Consider the following 24,551-nt stretch of genomic DNA (forward strand, 5'->3'; position numbering starts at 1 on the left):
TGGTTCTCCACTTGCTGGGATCACATGATCAGCATCACATGGCACCTGTCACCCCATATAGAAGCCAGCATATCATATAGCACAGTGATTTCAAGTACAGCTCTGGAGCCATTCTCCCTGGGCTCAAGTCCTGCCTCTGCCAATTACTAACTGATTTTAAACACTGTATTCAAACTGCCTTCTTCCATCTCCAAATGGGGATCATTATACTGAGGTAAATAGGGCCTTCTGAGGATTAAATGAGTCAGCATATAAAGAGTACTGGCACCTGGTGTACAGTAAGTACTATATAAGTGTTTGTGATTGCTGCCTTAAGTGTTTATTATTATAAATTCAAAAACTTCAAGAGTTGGAAATGAATAAAATTTAGCTGGGTATCTCTTACAAAATCTTATTACAAGAATTTTCCCCTGAGAAGAAGAAGAGGGGGGCAGCATTTAACACACCTAAACACAGTGTCACCTTTCCCTCTAAAAAAATTGGCACAGAATTATTAAGCCAAAAAAGGGAGTAAAATATCCTTATGATGCACTTTTTTCCCATTAAAAAACAATTTTTAATGTTCCAAAAGGCCAAAATTTTCCTTATATCTCTTGAGCTTTAGATTTGTTTCATTTATTCTAGGAAAACAGAATTCAAGACTGCATATGATGCAGAAATTGAGTGGCCACAATTCCCAAGGAAAGTAGAAAGGAATTCAGAGAACACGGGCATCTCTTCATTTGGATACCTTTGATGATGTAGTTAGAATGTTCAGAGCATTCACGCTGTGCCCAGCTATATCATATGTGCATGAAGTCACAGCAATGATGACCTCCTAAGTATGTGCTATTTCCATTAACTGATATTTTCAACCTGAAATTGCAATGTTTTAGACTTTGATTCCTAGAGGGAAAATTGACTAAGCCTCAATTCAATTCCTATTCTAGTTATATTAGATGATACTTCGACATTTCTGAGCAAATACTCTATTTTATTACTAAATTATTTTGAGAGTTGTTATTTGTATCTCAAAATATCACACTTAAAGATGAAGGCTGAAATGCTTCATAGTGATAAGGAGTTTTTCTGCAGATAAATGCTTTTTAATAAGTGAGGCCGTAAAGCAATTTTAATAAACAGCTATTTCTAAAGGGTGGAAGAGAGGGTACCAAGCCAACTAGAAACAAAAAGCTTCCCTGAGTAATAACATGAAATTAGATGGAGGATATTTCCATTTCATTGGTTAAGATTGTTGTGTTTGATTTTATAATCAAGCAACAGACCAGCTCGGCTGGCCTTGGGGCACATGTCCACTCTGTTTTTGACCGCTTAGTTAAAAGCTAGCTGAGGAGATGTGTGTTAGCTCAATAAGAGAACAGGCTGATACCTGCTCTGAGCTCTGGAACCTCCCTCTTTCCAACAAGGCCACACCTCCACCACAGAACCACCACTCTTGTAAGGATACTTGGATGTTTCCAGCCCCTCATCTCCTTAAATATGAGTAGCACCATGGCACAGGCCCCTCTCTGCTGGTAAGATAGCCAAGTGTGTGAGTCCTTCTAAGGGATTCTGAAACAGCCTCCAAAATTCTATCCCCTTGTGACAGACACTTCATATAACCTTCTCCCCTTGAGCACAGGCAAAATCTGTGAATACAATGGGACATCATTCCTATGATTATATTGTATTAAATGGCAAAAGGTATTTTGCAAATGTTAATTAAGATCCCTAATTTAGTTGTTTTTAGTTACTCAAAAGGGAGATTAATTTGGGTGGACATGACCTAATCAGGGGAGCCCTTCAAAAAGTCCTAAAAATCAAAGACACAAGTCAGAGAGACATGAATCATGGGTGGGTAAAACTACTCCCCTCAGCCTTGAAGGAGCAAACCGCCATGTTGTGGAGAGGGCCATACAGTAAGCAATGGCTGCTAGGGGCTCAGAACAGACCCAGACTGACAACAAGCTAGACAATCAAGGGCCTCAACTCTCAAGAAGCTAAACTCTGCTAACACACATGTGAGTCTGGAGAAGACTCCAAGCCTTAGAGGAGACCATAGGATGCACCCTCAGTGTTTCTATGTCTTTCATCTCTTTCTAAAACTATCGTAACCCTTCCAACATCCTGATAACATTCCTTATACCAAATACTGGAGACTCATTTACTTCCAGGTCTTTCAGTGTGTCTGAGTTCACATATTACTTACAAACCCCACTATGTTAGTTGTTACTGTTATCTTAGATGTAGGTACTATGTCCCAAATTAGATTAGAAATTATTAAAAAAATAAAACACATGTTTCCATTCCTTTGCATATCCTACCATGATCTACTTTGGGCATCAAAACATGATCTTTTAAAAAATCTTTGCATAGTGGCCCTTTGACTTTAGAAGTTAAATTACTGGCTTAAAATTATCCTTGGAACTTTGAATATGCTGATGGTATCTTAAGTGACCATGATACATCATTTTATTTTAAAAGACTGCCATGAGGGTGTCTCAGCGGTTGAGCGTCTGCCTTTGGCTCAGGGCCTGATCCTGGAGTTCGAGGATCAAGTCCCACATCGGGCTCCTTGCAGGGAGCCTGCTTCTCCTTCCTCTGCCTTTGTCTCTGCCTCTCTTTCTGTGTTTCTCATGAACAAATAAATAAAATCTTTAAAATAAATAAATAAAAGACTACCATGAAAAAATAATAATTAAAAAATAAATATAAAAATTAAATAAATAAATAAATAAATAAATAAATAAACAAATAAATAAAAGACTACTATGCCTTAAAACTGGTAACTCTCCTAGCATAAAACAAAACTCAACAGCGTCATTCAAAATGTTTCTCTTAAAAAAAAAAAAAAAATGCTTCTCTTTTTTTAAGCTAATTATTTATATACTTCTACTCACACTTCTCTGGAAGTAGAATAATGTATAGCTTTTACTTTGATGTTGTAGATGTAAGTTATCACTTTCATGTCAGTTCCTACAAAATGCTGCTGACCCAGTATTTGTTTACTTGTTCCTACCCTCACCTCTCCAATATAAAAGATGTCTTCTCGACCCATCACTCAGGTATATCCCTGACACATGTCATAGCATCTAATCTACTACATCTTCATGTTGAGAAGCTAAGGCATTCCTACAATGAACTGATCTGTGCCAATGTACCAATGATATTTTAACTGGAGCCCTCTAGTGAAAAATGCTAAGAACAGTACTAGTTACATATATTGTATGCTACATCCCAGCCACATTAAATCCTTACAAGAATCCTGTGAGGAAAACATTGTCTCCATTTTCTAGATGTGGACTTGAAGGTCAGGAATTTAAATTTCTGGCTGAAGGCTTTGGGCTTCTTACTTTTGGCCATTCAGTGCCTTTACTTTGAATGACTACGTTACCCTGCCAGCACAACTCTCCCACTCTATTGCTCGAACCCTTAATGAGTTACTGGAGCAAGGTACACTGGATACGTTGTCCTAAAAGGACAGGATATGGGATAGGTAAGCTTCTTTGGATTAAGGACAATGGAACATATTCTTTGTGGTGACATTTCTTTAAATGTGCATCAGTGATACTCCAGACATCATTTGCAAAAATTTGGCTTACTCAACCTTTTTGAAGATAAAACATTGTGATAAATGAAATTAAAAATCTCTACCAGCTTTTTGCTCCATTCCTTTCCTTGGTAAGAGATCCTGAGGGTCTGCATATCAGAAAACTTATAAAAGTGGTCCTCTTGGAGATGGTTAGCAACTCAGTTGGCCAGTATCCCTGTAGGCAGTTGAGCCCTTGGAGAGCTTTATATGGCTGCAGCCTCCATTACTTCCAGGATGTGGTCACTACACTCACTGGCTTTCTGCCTCAATTTCACATTCTAATAAATTTCTCCACTTGGAGGTTGAGAATTTAGGCTAGTATTAACGCTCTGGCTGCTTCTCAGCACTGCCCTCCTCCCACCCTAACCCTCCACACATGAATGGAATAATCAAAATAATCTAATAATAATAAATAATCTAATTGCTCTCCATAAAACCTGGAACATTCACTCTAAACTCATCTTCAATTCTACTTCCTCCTGTGCTATTAACCCTTCATATGAATGTCCAAGACCATTATATTTGGGTTAAATTTGATGATCACATTTTGATTAAACTAGCAGTTCTGTTCTGGTTCACTGCCCTATGCCAGTGCAAGACCATCAGCTTGGAATCTCCTTCACACAAGGAGCCACTGGATGACCTCCTTAGGCTCAAGTGTCCTCTTGGCACCCTGTATAAGACTCTTGCACAATAATTAATACAGTGAAATTCTGTGCTCCATGCTTTCATCCCTGTCTATATGTTCAACCCCATGGTGTAGTTGGAAAGGCTCCATGCTTCTGGCTGTGACAGTAAAATCAAAGGTGGCCATAAGGACACTGAAAGACAAAGAAGCAGTAATATGTGACAACTTGCATAGATGCATGAAGGCAGCAGAGAAAAATGTCTCATAGGGTTCCTAGCTGTGGGTTATCAGAAAAAGATGAGGCATCTGATACAAAGATGAGGGGATAGAATAGCAGACATGATTTTTGGCTTCTAAATTAGTATCTGATTTATCAGGTCTTACAGTACAAATAATATTAAGGAAATATTTAATAATAATATTAAATATTTAAAGGAGACATTTTGATATCTTCCAAGTGCCAGACAAAATCATAAAGGGCAAGCTTTTGGAGTTCTTGGGTAAAGTGACCTGAAAACAGCATGCTGGAGGATTTACATATAACCATGAATAGAGTGAAAGCTTATCTATCTATTGATCAATAAATGGATTGATCATAAATTTGGAGGCTTCTTTTTTGTTTAGTAAATGTTGAAAAATGTAAGAGATAACAACCAACTACTTCAAAGCCTGAGAATATATATTTCAATTAAGTTGAGGGAAGTTTAAGTGATGGATTACAAGACCTTCCTATAAACTTCCTATCTCATTCTTTAGTAATAAAGATTTAATTTCCATTGTAAATTAACTCATAATATGCACATCTGGAAGAACAGGTCCTTTTTTGTTTTTTAGAGCTACAACAAAATAAATCAAATATATTATTGTGATTGAATAAAAATAAATATAAATAATCATCTTTTAGTATAGCTCATTCAATACCTCAAGCTGTTTGCAATGTAGATAATTTATATTGGCAGGGCACATTCCTCCCTATTAGAATTCTGAATATATGTTTGCTGGTTTTAAGCAATATTTAAATTAAATAATAGTTTATTACCAATGCTGAAATCTAAACGGCCAAGAAGAGTTAGCTAAATAGGATCATCAATTGAAATAGCTTTCTAAAGACCAGTTGCTGGTTTTGTTGGACCTGAAATTTGGATGTTTAAAATATTAAAACACTTTTTAAGAGAAAAGTTTCTTTTTTTATTTTTAGTAAATCCTCTGAGTTCACTTATACATCAGTAAAGGTTATTTCTTGACAACTTTGTCGAGTAAAAACCTTCCAGGTTTTTCTTCATAGCTGGACATGTCCAGGGGCATATTTTAGAAATGTAGTAGTTGCCACTGGAGGGCCATTCAAAGCCTCAAATGCTTCTTGTCATAGCTTTTTAAATCTCATAGAACACTGGAGAATGGAAGCTCTCTAGAGGGGCAGTTACCTGAGCTCTTCTCAATGCCTGGAATATATCAGATACGGTCAACTATTCAACAGAATTCACCTCTGGCATCTGAATCCTTAGATATAGCAAATGAAATGGGTTCAAAATGACGGAGCATATAAAAAATAGAATAAATAATCTCTTCCATTTTGAGAGCAGAGTCTATGCATTTTTGCCTGTTTTCTAGCGCACACTTCAACAGCGCAAGCACTGGGTAAATGTTTAATTAAACCGAACATAACTTGAAGAGCACATTAGAAAATTTTAATCAACTTTCGCTCTTCTATTTTATCTGCATCCTCTTTTCACACATTAAGTGATAGATATTTCAACCCAGAATGTATTTACCACAAGGATTTAAAAGACCCAACTATAGGAATTCATTCTTTTCTCCTAAGAGGCAAGTATTGAATCTCTACTATCCACGCCAGATGGGTGGGGCAGGGGTAAGGTATCTGAGAGGGGGACAAGAAAACATCATAGTTATCAGTCACAGAGAAGAATAGTCCATGAAACCTTCAATTCAGGAGATATTCTTGTTCCTGCCAAAAGTAAAAGACTTCATTAAAATGCAGCCATGTGTGACGCCAGAAAGTATTTTGTATGAGCCTTATCTCAGAAAGATTTTATTCAATATGTCACCATGGCACAGATCTTTGGAAAATACTGCATTATACATATCATACACAATCTCAAGAAAATTTCAATATGATCCTTTGTAGGCAGGTTGAAGAAGAGAATAGGAAAAAAAAAAAAAAAACAGGAACAAATAAGATACTTAAAATTCCTTAATCGGGAAGAAAGCAGGTACACAGGAATAGCATATTACACTTTCTGGAATATAAACACATTTATAATAAAACAAAATAAAAACCACCAGCTGGAATTGACCCCTTCTTGCTCTGAGTAGCTCTGCTTTCCATCAGTCACGGCATTCCGTCAGCCTTGCATGTTCACATGGAACAAGTCTGTTGCCTGCTTCTTATTGCCACTGTCCCCATGTGGGTTATTCCGTAGCTCTCATTACTTCTTACATGAATTATTTCATCAGTTAAATATCTGCTTTCTATGTTTCCAGATTAGATGCCATTGCCTTGTCCTTCTCTTGTCATTCCCATCCTTCATATTACTAGGAGTTTTAACTTTACAAAGTATGAATATAATCAATGTCACACGTGCACATAATACATATAATATTAAGATGACCCTTAGAGATAAAATGTTTAGGACTTCCCATAACTGCTTCATGACTATTTCTTTAGTTTTATCTGCTGCCATTCCTCATCCTCAGCCAGCCCTCCTGCACTACTAGTGGTGCCTTCAGATGCTCCAGGCTTTTGTGGGGCTCATTCTCACTAGAATGTGCTTCTCCCCTCTTTTCCTTCCTGGTTCTCCTATTCCCCCTTCAAGAAATAGCTCTCTCTGGCACTCTCCCTATAACCATATATGCCTTGCCTCTAACATTGTGCTATGTTTTCTATAGGATCAGAAAGTGGCAGAGCTGAGCTATAGGCCAGAACAGCAATAAGCACATGGTCTGTAATGAAAGTGGTCACCCTATTAGCATCCTAGACAATACTGTACATTTTGTCATAAAGAAAAGCAAAACCTAGACATAAAATATGATTTCAAAAGCATATATATCTGGGAGTCAAAACTTCTATTTTCAATTGTTGGCTAGAAGTTACTGATTGTGACCATTTTAACATTTCAAAACCATTGATGCTGAAGACATGTGTAATGATAGGTAGCACACTAAATATTTGTTGAGTGAATAAATGAATAAAATGAGCAGTGTAAGATGAAACCCCAAGAGGCCTCAGAAATTACAAGGGTGTGGAATGCTTTAATAGACTGAAGGAACAATCATGCAACCCTGGGAAGAGTAATTGCAGGAAACCAAATACATCCAGGGATTGTAAACATTATTTCACCAAGAATTTTTATAATATATTTAACTAGTATTTCTTTCTTAGGTATAATCCTCTGAATCATCAGTGCCAACTGAAAAATAACCAGGATCCCAAAGCATGCAATTTCAGGGTTCATTTAACATGGAACATATTCACCCAGTGCAATTTGTTGGGATAAATTTCCAAACTATCAACTCAAAGTCAGTAAAAAACACAAAAATTCATCTTATATCAACTCTAGCAGTATTACTGGTCATTTATTGATTTTTAAAGCACATGAGAGGAAGCACAAGAGTGGTAAACAAGAGTTTACCAAATAAATCAGAATGGCATTACATCAGGAATCTAGATTGAAGTGCAGTATGTATCACGGTCTGCCTTTTATTTAGTTACTGTAAAGCATGTCTTTCTGTCTTCTCCATTTGGTTTTGGTTCCCTGAATGCAGGGATTTATATCACCACTATCCGGACTAGAACAAGAAACTCACATGGAGTTGTTTCTGAGGCTGAGTGGATGGATGGATAATTTGCTTATCCAACCGCCAAAATCTAGAAACCCCAGGGTAACTCTGATATTTCTTTTTCTGTACATCACTTCAGAAGCCTGTTTAGAAATTAGCAGATTCTTGAAATGGCAACTGGGTAGACAGGCAGGGACTTACTCTGTTTGTATCTCTTGCTATTAGAAGAATGGATAGCTTAAGAAACATCTATTGAATGTAAAGTGCAAAACTGATCACAACTCTCAGTTCAAACACTCCATTAAAAATGTTCCATTTGGTCCTGGGCATCAATTGTGTCTTTTAATTAAAAAAAAAAAAAGTTCATTCTAGGAAAAGCAATAAATTTCAACTCTAAGTTTAAATATTTGCTTATAGTATTTCATCTGGTTTTTTGCCAAGCATATGAAATATGGGATTAAATACATTTATTTTCAACAATATCCAATTAGTTCCAAGCTATAAAACTATGAAGGTATACTTTGTGAGAGACTGCCTTAAGTGCAGAGTCACAGACGTCCACCTAACAAATTTATTGTACAAATTAAGAAGAAATTCATTTTAGACCAATTAATTAATGCCGTACTAAATCACTTTCCCTTAATATTTTTTACCTGTGTAATCAGGAGGATAAGAAGGGAATTAGAAAGCATCTCATTAATGTTGTTATATCAAAGAAAATATCATTAAAATGGGGGTCTCATTGCTTTGCTTGATAGAGCAAATATTTAAAGGTATAGTATACTGCTTATACAAAGTAAGAAGGAAATTTCAAGAGCCTCAGGCATACTATAAATAGAACTGGGCTAGATGAATAGGGGTCAACAGCTGGAGAAAGAGTGAAGCACAAAGTGCCCTTAATGCCTCTGATACTTTTCTTTTTTAGAAATGGGTTGGGATTAATGAGGAGCCCCATTCCAAGACACATCAGGTATTTCACAGAATCCAATCTTCTCTCCGGAAGATTGGCTCAAGTACAGGTGTTGGTTTAGCAATGGAAACAGTTCTCATTCAAAATTGTAAATCTGAAATGTTTTCTTTTTCATTTTGATCTTCATTAAATATAGGTTGCTTTCCCTGATTTTCAGAGGGAATAAACATACTGAGGAATACTAGTCTGTTTCCATGACGTTGAAATTTTTCTCAAAAAGATGGAAGAAATCATAAGGTTTTTAAAAAGAAAGACAAAATTCTTAAGACACCGGAAGGATATCAAATCAGTACCGGGGGTGGGGGGGTGAGGGGTGGGTGAAATGGCAGTTAAGAGGTTCCTTCCATAAATAGTGACTCATGCCTTCTGGAGAAAACACTAGGCTCATGGTTACAACCACAAACCTACGTTCGCAGTAGCACATCGGAGGCCCATGGCATGGAGCTCCTGAGAGGGACACATGTAGGGATGATTGGTGGTGCTGCTGAGGGCTGCAGAGATGAGACAGCGGTGTGTATAACTGACAGGACCAATTGATGAGTGAGCAGGTTTCCTGCAGGGTGACAGATGCGCTTCTGAGATCTGTCAGACGTGGCAATCTCTACCCACCTCCTCTGATCCATGCTTGAACAAATGATACTGCTAGAAGAGACATAGAACCATCTTTAAGTGTTATAAATCCCTGAGCAGGAAAGGAAAGTATGTAAGACAGCTATTGCTTTAAATTTCTCCTTCCAAAAGAAATTTAGATTTTTGCCAGACAGAGTGGGACAAGACATTGAACACATTGAGATACTGACATTTGTAAATGGCTTAAGATACTGTGATCTTAGAGAATTATAAGACTCTGAAGATCACCATATACTAGTACAAGCAGATACTGGTAGACGGGAAAATTTAAAAATAAATCAATGAACAATCAGTTGGTTCAAAATAGAGGAATGTTTAAATAAGAGTGCATCCACTTGATAGATTATTATGAACCATTAAAAAAGATAAATACAAGGACTATTTAGCCACAAGAGAAATGCACTGGAGAGGATGGAAAAACACCCATAAGAAGAAAGACTGGGTGCGAACAGATGCTGTGTTAAGATTGAGTGAAATAATGTATGGCAAACATCTGTTCCAGTTCCCAATACTAGAGGGCATTCTACAAATTCAAAATTAGAGAAATTTTAAATTGAATTTAAGGAAGTTATTAGAATCATGGTTGTTTGTTCATTTTATTTATGGCTTGTTTGTTTGTTTGTGGCTAGACGTAGAAGGATCACAGGAAGAAAAGGAAGAATCTGTGTGCCGAGATTTGCAAATAGAAAGAGGAAAAGCACCAGAGAAAATAAACTGCAAAATCAACTTTTGAGAAGAGGACATGAGAAACACACAGGGCAAATCACAACACAACTAGAGCTTGGTTGGGATAAAATAATATTTATGATAAAAGCTGTGGGAGTGTGGGTGATAAATAAAGAGGTGATTTTAATAAAGGAAAGTAAATTATCATTCTGTAGATCTCTAAGACTTGCTGGAAGAAGAATTTAGAAAATAATAATGCAGGCAAAGAAAATGACTTGCTTCAAAGTTATAAAACCACTGTGAAATGATAGAAAGGCATTCTTTGGTGTCTCTAAAATGCATTCCTCTAAGGGATATCAGAAACTCTCAGGTGGAGACAGGTGGAGAGCACCAGGTGCAGATAAAAGGAAAGAAACACTGAAGAGATAGGGCGGTGGTAACTAGCAACCATGGCAACCAGGCAGCAGAAGCTAACAGATGAGCACACTGTGCATCATCCTATCAATGGCAGGGAGGAGGGATTCAACTGGAAGATGACTTCACTCACCTGATGTGCTTCAGTCAGTAAAAGCAACATATCTGCTTTTAAGCTTTCAAAAATTCTCCCAAATATCAAAAGAAGACTGAGGAAGCTGAGACAGGGAGAGCACTCATTATGGACTGAATTGTGCTCCCTATCTCAAAATTCATATGCTGTAGACTTAACCTTCAATGTGATTATATTTGGAGACAGGGACTTTAAGAAAGTAATTAAGGTTATATATGATCATAAAGTAGGGCCTTTGTGGGACAGGCCCTCAGAGTGGGATGGGACTGGTATCTTAGAGAAAGAGACAGCAGAGATCTCTCTCTCTGCACACAGAGAAAAAGGTCATGCGAGGGGATAGTAAGAAGATGGCCATCTGCAAGCCAGGAAGAAAATCTTCACAGAAACCAACCCTGCTGGCATTCTGATCTTTGAGCTCCAGCCTCTAGCACAGTGAGAAAATAAATTTCTGTTGTTTAAGCCTCCCAGCCTGTGGCATTTGTTATGGCAGCCCTCACAGACTAATATAACACCCAAAGGGAATGGAGAAGAGAATGGACAGGAAGAGGTGTTTAACAGAGAAAGAAACAACATGGGAAGAATGCCCGGGTCACAAAGTGTTGCAATCTTGCAGAAAGGAGTTGGTTTTTCTTGGTGATTTGAGCTTTTTCAGTCCCTTGTAACCTGTGCTTGGAACTGTTGACTCAAATGAGGAATTTAGACTGCGTGGGTAGGTCTCTGGTACCAAGGGGAGTCAATGGACGTTCAGAGGAGGATATTTTACAGTTATTTTTCCAATGATGTTTGACACTTCACTCTGAAGAGTAAGGAAGAGCTTGTTAATAAAATGTAAGTGATAGAATTCTTGGAAGAAAGTTCACATGTCACCTTATAACTTAACATGCCAGAGACAGAACCTTGAGAACAGGCATGTGTGGGTTCTAATACTCGGAGGAGGTGATTTCAAAGGCTCATGGAGAAGATGAGTATATTCCAATTCAAAGAGCAATGGATTTAACATCACTGAAATTGGGTCCAAGCCTTTAGCTCTATTCTTCCTTACTCAGCAGATTTGGAAATTCCTCCTAAATTTCCAATTCCTAGTTTGTAAAATAATGATAATAATGTCTGCCTCCACCACCTTAGAGTCCACAGAGCCCAAAGTAAAAGGAGTATTTGTCAATATGAATGATAACATATGTCAGCATATGCAGAAAGCTATAAACCCTACAATTTGGGCAATGAAAATCACAAAGGTACACATTAAGAAGTAAAAAAACATGACAGGAATCCAAAAAGAGTGATAAAAATTTATAGAAAATTAACAAAAAGAATATGTGTACAATTCAAAGAGGAAAATAAAAGTTTGGAACCCATAAATGCTTAAGAAATACCTAAAAGCAATGAAGAAAAGTTTTGCCCATTTGTAGGCAAGAGAAGAGTAAGAAAGCTGTGATTATACCCTTTATAAAGTTAACGATGAAAATTTAAGAAATAGAGAATAATTTCATTTTTTTCTACCCTCTGTAAGGGAAAAAGGCTTCAAATGGGAAAATATAAAAAACAAGCCAACATAAAGGAACTGAAGACCAAGATACGTGAAAAAGACAAAGATTTCTTTCCAGAATGTGGAGACAACTTTGCACCAAAGCTTCAAAACTGAGGTCATCACCTGGCAGGTGCTGCAGAGATGGAGAGGCGCAAGGAGGGTCTGGACAGGAGCAGATGCGCTTCCAACCTTATACTCATGATGTGTTTTGTGTTTGCCTGTCCACTGAAGGCCCTTAGTGCAAACATGATGGGAGATACTGGCCTATCAAAGTATATCTGCTACATATACAAAGAGGGTAAGGGAGGGAAAGAGCCAATAAGAGCCAGTTGGCCATGATAGTATGGATTATGACAGTCCAGAATAAAGTACCCTATCTAAATGAAATATAATAGAGATAAATACAAAATCCAAAAAAAGTTTTTTTTAAAAAAAAGCAAAAAATAAGTGGTCCCTTAAATAAAAATAATTTTAATTATTAAAATAACACACAGTGCTCCAGTTTAGCCTGATTCTATTCATCTCTTCTCTTTTTGGTGTTTCAACTGAAAAAATATAGATAAGCCACCTTTTGGTGTATTCTTTTCAAATTTCCTGAATATCTTCTTTTCTCCAGGCACTGTGCCAGGTGTTGCAGACACAGAAATGATTAAAATAATACCTCTGCCTTTCAAAGATTTCACCGTTTTGTAAAGGAGACATATTCTCTAAAAATACAGTTTGAGAGTCTATGATCAGGGCAGGAACAGGCGAACACTCAAGGTGCTACAGAGTATCTGCCAAGACGGTGACAGTTGAGATGGTTTGATCAGTTAAGACTCCATAGAGCAAGGAAGTCAGGCTTGCTTTAGGTAGACGTTTTCCAGGAGGATTTAGAGAGAAGTGATTGATGGCCATCAGGCAAAGGGAACAGGAGATGTAAAGGCCAGATGATAGAGGCCAGAGGACATGAGGAGGAACATTGTGAGGAAGACACCCATGAAGTGATCACCAGATACACAGGAGGAAGATGCTTGCTGTGTTAATAAGGCTGAACTTACTGTTGAAAGCACCTAGCAATGAGATAGAGCTACAAAGGCAGGAGTTACCTTCTTTTTTGATAAAATCTCACAAATTGATTAAAGATATCAATGCATTATGGCAGGCTTCCCTAAAAATACAATAATATGTGTTGTATTTAAAAATCATGCATGATATGGAACGGAAGGACTGGAAGTCACAGGAAGTCGTGAGGGAAGAAGGAGACAGCTGCCACACTGGTCCTACCAGCCAAATCAACCCTGGCAATCCCTAAGATGACAGATGCCACAACCAGATCATCCTCATATCCAGGAGAAGGAAAAAAGGAAAATGATCAAGGCTCAATTTTGCTAACTCAGAAAATCAGAGAACTAAAAGCACCTTCTCTGGAGAATGTTTTCATGATTAATACTACTACATACGTTCTTCTCATGCTAATCAATTTCATAGTGCAATCATCTGTATACATAGAGAGACAGAGAGGGAAAGAAACCATTCCACAGGCAAGCACATAGCAAGACTTTCAAGAAATGAATGTGGTCATTTACAAGGCCACACCAGTAAATGGCTCAGTTTTATATGTCAAGCATAGCAAATTATTGGGATCATCATTTTATTCTTAGTACCTAAAATTCTACATCAGATTTTTATTGGCCTACTTTTTCCATTTCTCCAATAGATATTTGGCTATGAAATATTTTCTTTCACTGTGTTCTGTTTTGTGATTAGGTCCTATAGGATGCTATGAGTTTAAGAAACCAAGTGTTTGTCTTCAGTGTTTGCTCTTTGCTTTCTTAACTGCTTCCTTTCCCAAATCATCCTCTCTTTTGTTTTAGGAAAGGCTACATATCTTATGATACTTAAAAGATTATGTTATGGCATTTTACAGGCACCTGATGTTTTCTTAACAGGATTATAATACAGGCTCCATGTTAAAGCACAACGCTTCAAATAAGCACAGAAATCATATACACAATGGAACAAAAGAGCCTATCGGAGCAGCTTTATAACCTTGCACAGAATTCCCTCACCACCACTTAAGATAGAATTGTTTTTATTTCAGCAATGTTCTTTTAATTAAGTCCTAAACATCTAAAACATGGCAAATGTAAATATGTATTATAAACCCTTAATTATGAGGATTGCTAAGCTTTCATGCAGCTTCCCGCCTTGGAGATAGATTCTTTTTGTTCAAAATCAGCCAAAATTGAGAAATAAAAGTGAATGATGTGAACAATGTTAAACTTTGCTTATAATGCCCTTCTCTTGATACCAGTGTCACTTTACTGCATTGTCTTTGAGAGTTATATTCTAACTTCAATTTATCTAGTGGTGTTTAAGCCAAAATCTCTCCAGCCATTTTCTGCCTTCGTTAACACGTTCAGAAAGACTAGTAACCTGGGACTGGCTAGAAGCTAAGTGTTGGGGAACCCTTAGATCTCCAAGTCATATCCTAAAAAATAAAGCACTCTGGGATCATAAAAGGGCAACATTGTCCCTCTGTTTGGGATGAGTTTAAATTGGATCCAGAAAGACCTCTTGCTATTTTTAGTCCCACATACTGCTTTAAAACCATACCAAAGATTATTCTGGTATGGTAGCAACACGACATAATTCCAATACTACTTATTTAAAAATGTGCCACCCAGAGGCAATGTTTTCTATTTCTCTACCAATATGGACCATTCCCAATTCCCACCAACAGTATCTTCCAACATATGCACAGGAGCACACATGTGCACATCCATGCACCCACACACAATATGACAATTTCATCTCATCAACTCATTTCCCTTATAGACCATTTTCAATTTAGCTCTTTCCTTCTGTTTGGCTATTTGCTGATCAATATATTTTAAAAGGCAAATACTTCTCATTATCTTTGAAAACTAAAGATGTCTTGAAGATATGTATCTGTAGATAGATTTTTTTTTCAAACTCTTAGAGCACAGCTATTAGCCCAGAGAGAAATTTAACTTTCTCAAATTTTCCCCAAAATCTCTCTCTTGGGTCTGATAGAGAGAGAAAAGGTCATGTTGGTAGGAAACTGTGGGGCTCTTGGGTGTGAGCAATTCATTTCAGATGTCTATTCAACGTCATCTAGACACCTACCGACTTGAGAACAATTCCAAAAAGTTTATCAGTGTCCTTATTCAAGGGGTATTTTTTAAAAAATCTAAAGTTATAACTGCAGAGTAAGTCAATAAGATTATAGGTTATAGTTTGTTTTGAAAGTATACAATATACACAATTATAGGAAGGCAGGTCAATTTATATATTTACATGCTATTTCTAAACTAATATCAACCTATGGTCTCAGTTGTAAGTACCATAATTGCCGGGGGGGGGGGGGGGAATGGTTACAAAAACAAATATGTCTTTTATGATTTAGAAGCACATAATCTCTTATTCTAGAGCACTGTCAAGTAATGAGAGGTACTTAATAAAAAAAGTAATTAGAGCTATAGCCAACTGATACATATCACACCGTTTTTTCCTTTGTGATTTAAAAACCTTAGAGGTAAATTTCATTACTGCTCTATTAAATACTTCTGGCATTAAAAACTTTTATAGTTACTAATTTTAAACTACTTAAAATGTCAAATGTTTTCAAGCTTCACTCACTTTCCCAATTATTACATTGGAATGACTCATTAACTGTAACATAAACAGACCCACTTTTACCTCCTGTTATGCTATAGCTTTGATTTTATTACCAGAGTACCACTTTTCCATGAACCATGACAAAAATTCATTGGAGGGGAAAAAAAAAACCCTCAAACCAAACACATATTCTTCCTCTTCCAAATACCAATTTTCCTCAAAAGAATGGAAGCAATAATGGTAATTTGCAATAGATTTTACATGTACAAAGAATGTACCATTACATAATACTGTACATGGTACATAATAATACGTAGTACCTGAATACCTTAGCAAAAGACATTTTGACAAAAACTTTATCCTTCAGAAATCAGTTGGGAAACAAAAATAACCTTACTTATGCAGTAGCATATCAGATTTGGTCTTTACTAAATGGACCCTGGAGAAATCAGCTTTGTAGAAGGTCTAAATTCATAGACTAAAAAACAAGGAAAGCAGGTTCTAGAATATAAAGTAAAAATTACATATGCATACATTTATATATGTATACCTAACTGAAGCACACAGACCACTACAGCTTTAGAACTCATTGAAGAAATTTGAGTCTTGAAACCTTAGACATCAAAATTTCCCCAAAAAGCAGTCAAGATAATCCAATGATCAATGACACTTCTGTTATTTAGAAATACAATTTACTATAATTTAGAGTTATGGGTAAACTATTATTTCTCAAGAAATTTTAAGTCTTTTTTTTAAAACCCTAAGAAAACCTTCAAATTATAATATTAATCTCTACGGTAAATAATTTCATTTAAGTTTATTTAGTTAATTGAAGCTTTTTGATGAGTTCATTCTTCCTTTAAGAAGGACTTTCAGAGATAATCACAAAGTCTCCAAAGCTCCATAGCTGTCTGTGTTTAGTTTGGAGCATTTACTTCTCTTTCTGAGATTTTCCTTTTTAAGTGACCTTAACATTTAATCCGAAAATTCAAGACCTGTTTTTAAAGATATGTTTGTGGGACACCTGGTGGCTTAGCTGTTGAGGGCTTGCCTTTGGCCCAGGGCATGATCCTGGAGTCCCGGGATCGAGTCCCACATCGGGCTCCTTGCATGGGGCCTGCTTCTCTCTCTGCCCATGTCTCTGCCTCTCTCTCTCTCTCTCTCATGAATAAATAAAATAAATACATACACACATACATACATAGAATCTTAAAAAAAAAAAAAAAAGATCTGTTTGTTAAGGAGTATTTCTAAAAGTTCCTAACTGAAATACCCATCAAAACAATTATCCATATATTTCATGAGAATTCACTCCACCACCAATACAACACAGCTCATTTCACCACATGCATGTAGTTAATTCTTGAAATACATCATATTTTAAGCAAATATTCTGCAACAGGTCTCCCCTTCCTTATCATACTTGTCTTGAAAAATAACAATGACTCTAGACAAATACTAAGCAGGTTTTTGAAGCCAAAATTTCTGAATCAATAAAAATGAAAAAAAAAATTAAGCTAAACAAGAATTGAAATACCAGCCCACTGAAAAAAATCAGAACAAACCCTACATTATTTAATATTTCAAAGAGATATTCACTACCAATCTGAATACATATATCTGGGATGTACATAACAATGTTGGATAAGTTTTACTACTCTTTCCACTGTTTTCAGGAGCTGGGCCCATCTGTGAACTTTCAATCACTAAGAAGGAAATACAGAGATTTTAAAAGGAGAGTAGAAGACTTAGATAAACTGACCAACCAGCAACCTATAGGTCATGGGATTCATTAGTTGACAATATTAAGGCCCTAATATTGATTTATCTGAGGTAAAAGCAATTCAAATTCTAAATATGGTATCAAATTGAGAAAAATAGATATCTATAAAGCAAGACTTATACTCTATTGTGAAAAAAATTCAGAGCCATGTAACAGCAGTGTCACCGTCCCTTATCATCTCTTCACAGTGGATAGTCATGAAGCCCACTATAGTTCTGTTGACACCCAGAGCAAGTCACATTTCAGTAAGTTCTACAAGACTGTCCTTGGTTGTCTTTGATTTGGAAATTGGTTTTTTGATAAGACAGAAATTTCATTAGAGCTGAGCCATTAAAAACAAAATTATGAAAAATAAAATATTTTAACACATGGCTATTTGCTTTGGGGAAAAAAGTTACAATGGAATTTCAATGAAAATAATTTGTAAAGTGTTATATTCCATCATATTTTTAACTTAAATTTAAAAAAAACTACATTAAACAGGGTAGTGTAAATAAAATGAGGTCAATGATCAGTTCTTGGAAATGAAAAGTAAATACAACTCCAAATGGAGAAGACATTTACATAAAAATTAATTATGTTGGCATGAGTAGGTGAAAGGCACCTGCTTAATTATTATGAATTCTCAGTGGGCAGTGCTTAAATGAAAGTCCATTTTTTAATTTACCCTAGAAAGTTCTCCAATTTCAGAATTTGTAGGAAGCTGCTACTGTAAAAGTCATAGGGACAAGAATACTATTTCAATAAGATCATCTCCCTCATACAATCAGTGATTCCAAATGCAAGTTTCTGATTAGTTGCAATGAGATAATTTACACTCATGAAAGTATAAAATAACAACCAAATTTTCATTCAAAATATCTAAGATGCAATTACTTATACAATTACTTATACACTTTATTGAACTTCTTATATTAACGGGATTACTTGAGATTGGAGGTGCCCTTTTAGCAACCAAAACTGCTGAAGCATTACAAATGATTACAAATAATTCACACCCACTGAAATAACAAGATTTCTCAACAATAAAGTCTTTAAGAAGAAATATATGAGGAAGATAGTAATTTGAAGGTCTCTTCTGTTATATAGTTCCTAGTAATTACTTTCACTACCACAATTCCCCAAGTATGTATTTCTGTGCTAAATAATTAAGGATAAATTTTATCGGAGCAGTGTAATCTATATACTATCTATGTCTCACCATTATATTGCATGTTATTTAAATCAAAGGTCAATGAACTTTTTCTATAAAAGGCCAGATATAAAGAATATCATGTAAGTCTTCATATAAAGAAAGGGAAATCAATTTTGAGAAAATTTTATTGATAAAATGCAAAATATAATAATAATAATTGAGTACAAATTTTTACCATACAGGTCGACTATTGAGAGGAATGGAAGTCTGAAATTCGAATTTTGTATCATTTTTTGTGCCATGAAGAATTATTTTATTTTTTCAAAATATTTATTTATTTATTTATTTATTTATTTATTTATTTATTTATTTATTTATTTATTAAAACATTTAAAAATATAAAGATTATTCTTAGCACACAGGCTCTACAAAACAAGGCAGTGGGCTCTATTTTCCCAACCTCTGGGCTAAATATTACATTATCTTACAATTGATGTTATGCAATTCTATTAATTTGTTTTCACTGAAGAGGTAAATTAACTCAATCTTGATATAGAGATTGGGTCCCATAAAGGAAATGTTTGTATCTGATACATACAAATTCCAAAATTTTAGAAGACAATAATGTTTATTACTAAGAGCAAGTATTACTCGCTGACTGTGAAAGCTGCCCTGTGAAAGCCAAATTTTTGATCCCCATGTTGTTGGCTATGAGTTATGTTACCTCCAAAGCTGGAGACGCCCTTATTAGAAATTATCTGAGATGCACACAATCAGAAGTGAGGAGGATAATCCACCAAACTGAAGAAAACAAATCAGTATCACTGTTAGAAAAGTGCACACTCAGCTTTATGTACAAAGGCCAGCTATTTATGCATTGTATCATACAATTATATTTCATCAATACTTTACTATTATAGTCTAGTTATTTTTTGCCATGGAAAGAAATTCTTGGGAGAAGGAGAAAAAGTAGGAAGCTTCAGGAAAGAGTTACAAAGTTGAGTTTTAACAATTTGGGAATCTGTCCAGTTGCATTCACATTGCATCCCAGAGCCCACAAGAGTGATCATCCACTCAAGCCATCTTCATCTATTGCTGATTTTAACATATTCCTTCCATGCTTCTTTCAAGGTAGACCTCAGATAAGCCTTTTTTTTTTCAATTAGATAAAAGAAAGAACTTAACTTCTAATTAAGTCATTCATAAGCTATTTGATGAGCATTAAATATTTTCAAAGTAAGACTCAGTAGGAGGCCACAAAGCTTTTGTCACATAATCTGCAAGAGTACAAGTAACAGCAAGATTCCTACTTGCCTTAGTACATACACCTGCTCTGTTCTTTTGTGGTGAGTCAACCTCTCCCCCAGAACATCTTAATGTTCAGCAAGAAACTGTAGGTCCATAAGCACAATTATAAAAACAGATATCTCCCTTCTCAATTCACATCTCTTGGTAGCAAGGCAAGCGAAGAAACCAACAACAGTCTGTGCAAAGTATCAAGAGTCAAGCCCTTCCAGGAGGACCTGTCTCTAAACTTTTGTGAAAGGAACACCTCAATATAATAACAAATTTGTCTTGACCAGAAAAGAGAAGAAAGACTTGGGGCTGGTTCACTTCTTTTGAAGTGTCAAGTAGGGCACTAGTAGGCAAAGAATGTGGCCCATTCGACGTATTACATCTTTAGACAGGTGAGGAGTAAGCAGAGCCACCAAATAAATGTGAGCACACGCATCTGATGGTTTATAGATTTATATACATACATACACGTGCACATACACATGAACACGTATATGTGTTTGCATAGAATCCTTCCAATGTAAAGTTATTACTATGTTGATTAATCAGATCAACTAACATTCGAATTAAAGTGCACCTAATCCCTGAGCTACTCCTGGTTTAGAGTGCTGTCCCACAAAAGGTTTCACATTGGCAGGCTTGGGTAGTCTTGGGCTGACTCAGTGGAGAACAGATTTGCTCATGGTGAATCAGCTGTAAATAAAGCAAGAAGGTCTTTGTATTCACCTGGGAGACTAACCTTTAATTTTCTTTACTTATATTCAGTTCTCTCTGACTTTAACGTTGGTATTCAAGATTGACTCATGTTTTAATATGAAGACTTGTCCAGAAGAATTATTGGTGCTATTTTAACACTTCAAAAGCGCTTATGCTGAAAAACATTTAAAAATCTAAAAAACTGCTTGTGCTGGTTGATGGTCACTTGCCCACACACTGAATAGCAGCCTAATTGGTAAACACATACACTTGTTCTTTCAAACAAGATGAAACATATAAAGCACCTTCATAGTAAGTAGACCTTGCTTCCTTCCAAAAATTAAAAAAAAAACTAAGTATTAAAGAATAAAACAAAAATTAGGAAATGAATTTTTCTCCTTCTCAAATATATATTATTGCAAATCATACAAGTGATACTAACAAGAAATTATTCAATGCAATTTTAATGATATGAGGGCATTTAATTGCATTTTTGACACTTTAAGAACTGTCAACTCAATATATATGGTAATCAAGATCTCCAACTTTAATATTTAAATAATACCTAATAATTTAAAATTTTATAAGTTCTTTAAGTTTTTCAAATGTTTAGAAGAGCATTTAACTACATCATAAACAAACCAAAGCTGAGAGAATACAGAGCCAGGGTTGAAATTTTAAGTGTTAGTCAGAGACCCAGCCAAAGCTAAGCACCCTTGAATGTTCTGCTCTACTCAGGTCTCTCTGCCCTTCACTAAAAAGATATATAACAACAACAACAACAAAAAAAGCTATTTAATGTCAATCTGCCTTTTATTGGACTTCAAGAAAACATTCAATCAAATACACAGCAATCATATTCATGTATTATTAACCCCAATACAGGCAGTGTCTTAGAAAGACATGACTGTGTCTAGGCCAGACTTAAGCTCTGCTTTTCTGAAGGGAATGATGCTTCAAGTGATGTGCTTTACATTGTAAGAGTGACCTCTAGTGCCTTCCTTTTTTGTTGAACTTCTGTAGTTGGACGATGAATTACTTATACCTTCTCTACAAAACTTTGTGTGCATGGGTGTGTGTGTGTCTGTCTAGTTATTGTCTGTTTGTTGCAACGCTCGTCAAATGCTACTATTACAGCATTCCAAGATTCTGACCAGGTGAAAATATGCAAATATTCTTGTCTCATGGAATTCTTATACAACCAAATTAAAACTGAATCTGAAACACAGTGCAGCATCTGAGGGATGTTCTCTTCTTCCAGTGATAGATACACTCTGCTATTAAATGAGCTGATACTGCATGGGAACCTGAAATCACAGACATGCAGTGTAAATGGACATTTGACTTGTGCCAGAAAGGTTGTTTATCATGTTTTTTCCACATCAGAGTGCTTTAGTGTGCTCAAGGGATGTGCCATAGCAAATGCCTGACTCCTGGCTTATTTGTATCCCCTAAACCTAAACCTGGTTATACAGTAACAACATAAATTCCTGAACAGGCCTCACAGCCCTTTCTGGAAAAGCAAATGAGCTTTTCTTTTTAAATCAGAGAGAGAGAGATAAAGAGTTGAATGTGCAGAGCTTATTTATCACTCATCGGGGAGGGGAAAATTCTCCCATCTGGGGATTTTTAAGCCAAATATAACTTTTTAAACTTTTTCTATCTCTAATGAAAAGTGGATGAAGAGAGTTCTGCCAAATTATTTTGGATGATACTTAAATAAGAAATGAGGTCTTAATAAATCTTCCCTGAATCAATTAACTTAGACTATTCAATCACAAATATATAAAGTTAAAAATAACACTTTTAAGAATTAACACTTTGAAAAAAATCACCTGAATGTTTTCCCTTTAAGCAAAATGGAGGAATCAAGCCCCCTCTTTCAAGAGTACTTAAATCTTTAGAGAGTGAGGGCACGATTCTTAATACTGGGGTTCACCTCCACCAGTTTTGCTCCTGAATTCTGCAGTGCATTTCAGTTATTAGCCCGGCATCATTTTAAAGATGCAGCCAGCTATCAGTCTGCCAGTGCAAACTTCAGAAATCTAAGCTAATGCAGCATAATGTAAAGTCTGCCAGTTGTTTTCCTGTTAGACATAATTCCAATAAAATTCAGTAATCCTTAAAAAGGAAGAAATGAAGACATTCACAGGCTATTCCCTGGTTAAGATGCTAATTTAATGTTTTACTAGAACTTGAGCTTTCTCAATGAATATTCAAAGACGAGAGGATAAGTGTCTGCTCATGGACAAAAAAAGAAATGACACTTTGCATATTTTGACCAGACCAGGAGGAAAGACATGTGTAAAGCCAGTCATATTTGCAAGATTTTTAAGTGAGGCTTCATTTATAGCAATATGCTCTGCAGCAATTCCAGTTGCAAATAATAATCATAAAAACAACAGAATTAAAGTTTTGCAGAGAGGCCCCCCCCACACACACACACACAACCACCACTGCAAGTTTTAAATCATTTGCTGTATACTTACAGGAATTCCCAGCTATGACCCTGTTCCAATTTTGAGTAGATAACAGAAGTAGCAGCTTGAGGACAGCTCCGGTGATAGACCCCATGTTCACATTTATTAGGCTCCCCCAAAAGATGTTGAGTGGCTCTCCAAGCGCTGTCTAGGTCTTCAGCACCTTTGGGTCTCTCAGTAGCTCTCGTCCTTCCCTCCTCTCTCTCTCTGTATCACACGCACACACAGACACACACACACTCCGCACACAGCCCTGACTCCTCAGTGACAAGCACCCAGCATCTTTCCTAACAAGCATCCAGAGCGGCCAGGCCACGCCCACTCCTCTCCGCGGCGGTCCCCGACGGTGGCCGCGGTCCCTCCTCCAAATTCACAGCGGCGCTCAGAGCCCACCGCGCGCCGCGCCGCTGATGGAAGCTGCACCTGCAGGCGCGGCCTGCTGCTCCGGGCCTCCTCGGGGCTCCCTCCCCGCCCCGCTATTCTCCAACAGTCCTTAACCCTTTCTCCCCTCTGGAGATGTGGGTGAGGGAAGCGGGGGAGGCGGTGGAGCCTCCCGATTTTCCGGAGGTCTTGCCTTTAGCAGATCCAGTCAACACACTGAGCTAATTCCTGAATATCCGGGAGGGCATCCAGGTAAAACTGCGTTGTTTCAAAACAAAAGCATAAAAGACAGAAATAACTAAGCAGTATTGGTAAATTGTAGCTGAAAGTGCCCTTAGGGAAAATACTTGCTGTTGTTTTTCTCTGTTTATATAAAACTATCCTTTTCAGCTATGGAGCCAGGATTTTATTATGGAAATTCCTCACAAGGAAACAGACATTCCTGTTTGGCAGATATTTAGAATCATCTGGTAATAGTCTGCAAGAAATTAACATTTCTTATTTTAGTGCATCAGGAGGACAAATCCACAAATTGAACGCTTTAAATGGATTTATTTTGATGAATGCATCGTGCTGTGAATAGGCAGCTGCATTCTACAAATTCTTTAATAACAATTCCCAAAAGGCCTGAAATGAAGAATGATGGGATTCTGAAAAAGGGGACCCCCCCACACACATGCACACACACCCCAAACCTAAACAACATAAAGATGTAATTCAAATGTTCTAAAGGAGAGAGGAATAAAGTTGAGATCAGAACCTCACCGACTACAGAAAAATTACTCTCCTAATGGCTGATGCATGAATACTGCTATTTC

General features: G+C 36.5%; 1 protein-coding gene across 1 annotated transcript in view; it reads right to left on the reverse strand.

Annotated features, from left to right (window-relative positions):
- CNTNAP4 (contactin associated protein family member 4) overlaps positions 1-23,944 on the reverse strand; it is a 241,176-nt gene extending 217,232 nt beyond the window's left edge. Inside the window, exon 1 of the mRNA XM_038538261.1 lies at positions 23,362-23,944. Within this exon, the coding sequence (XP_038394189.1) occupies positions 23,362-23,446 (85 nt within the window). The 5' untranslated portion in view covers positions 23,447-23,944. The remainder of the gene's footprint in view (positions 1-23,361) is intronic.
- Positions 23,945-24,551: the final 607 nt, after the last annotated feature.

Source organism: Canis lupus, chromosome 5 (genome assembly GCF_011100685.1).
Source record: "Canis lupus familiaris isolate Mischka breed German Shepherd chromosome 5, alternate assembly UU_Cfam_GSD_1.0, whole genome shotgun sequence".
In the NCBI taxonomy this organism is placed as follows: domain Eukaryota; kingdom Metazoa; phylum Chordata; class Mammalia; order Carnivora; family Canidae; genus Canis; species Canis lupus.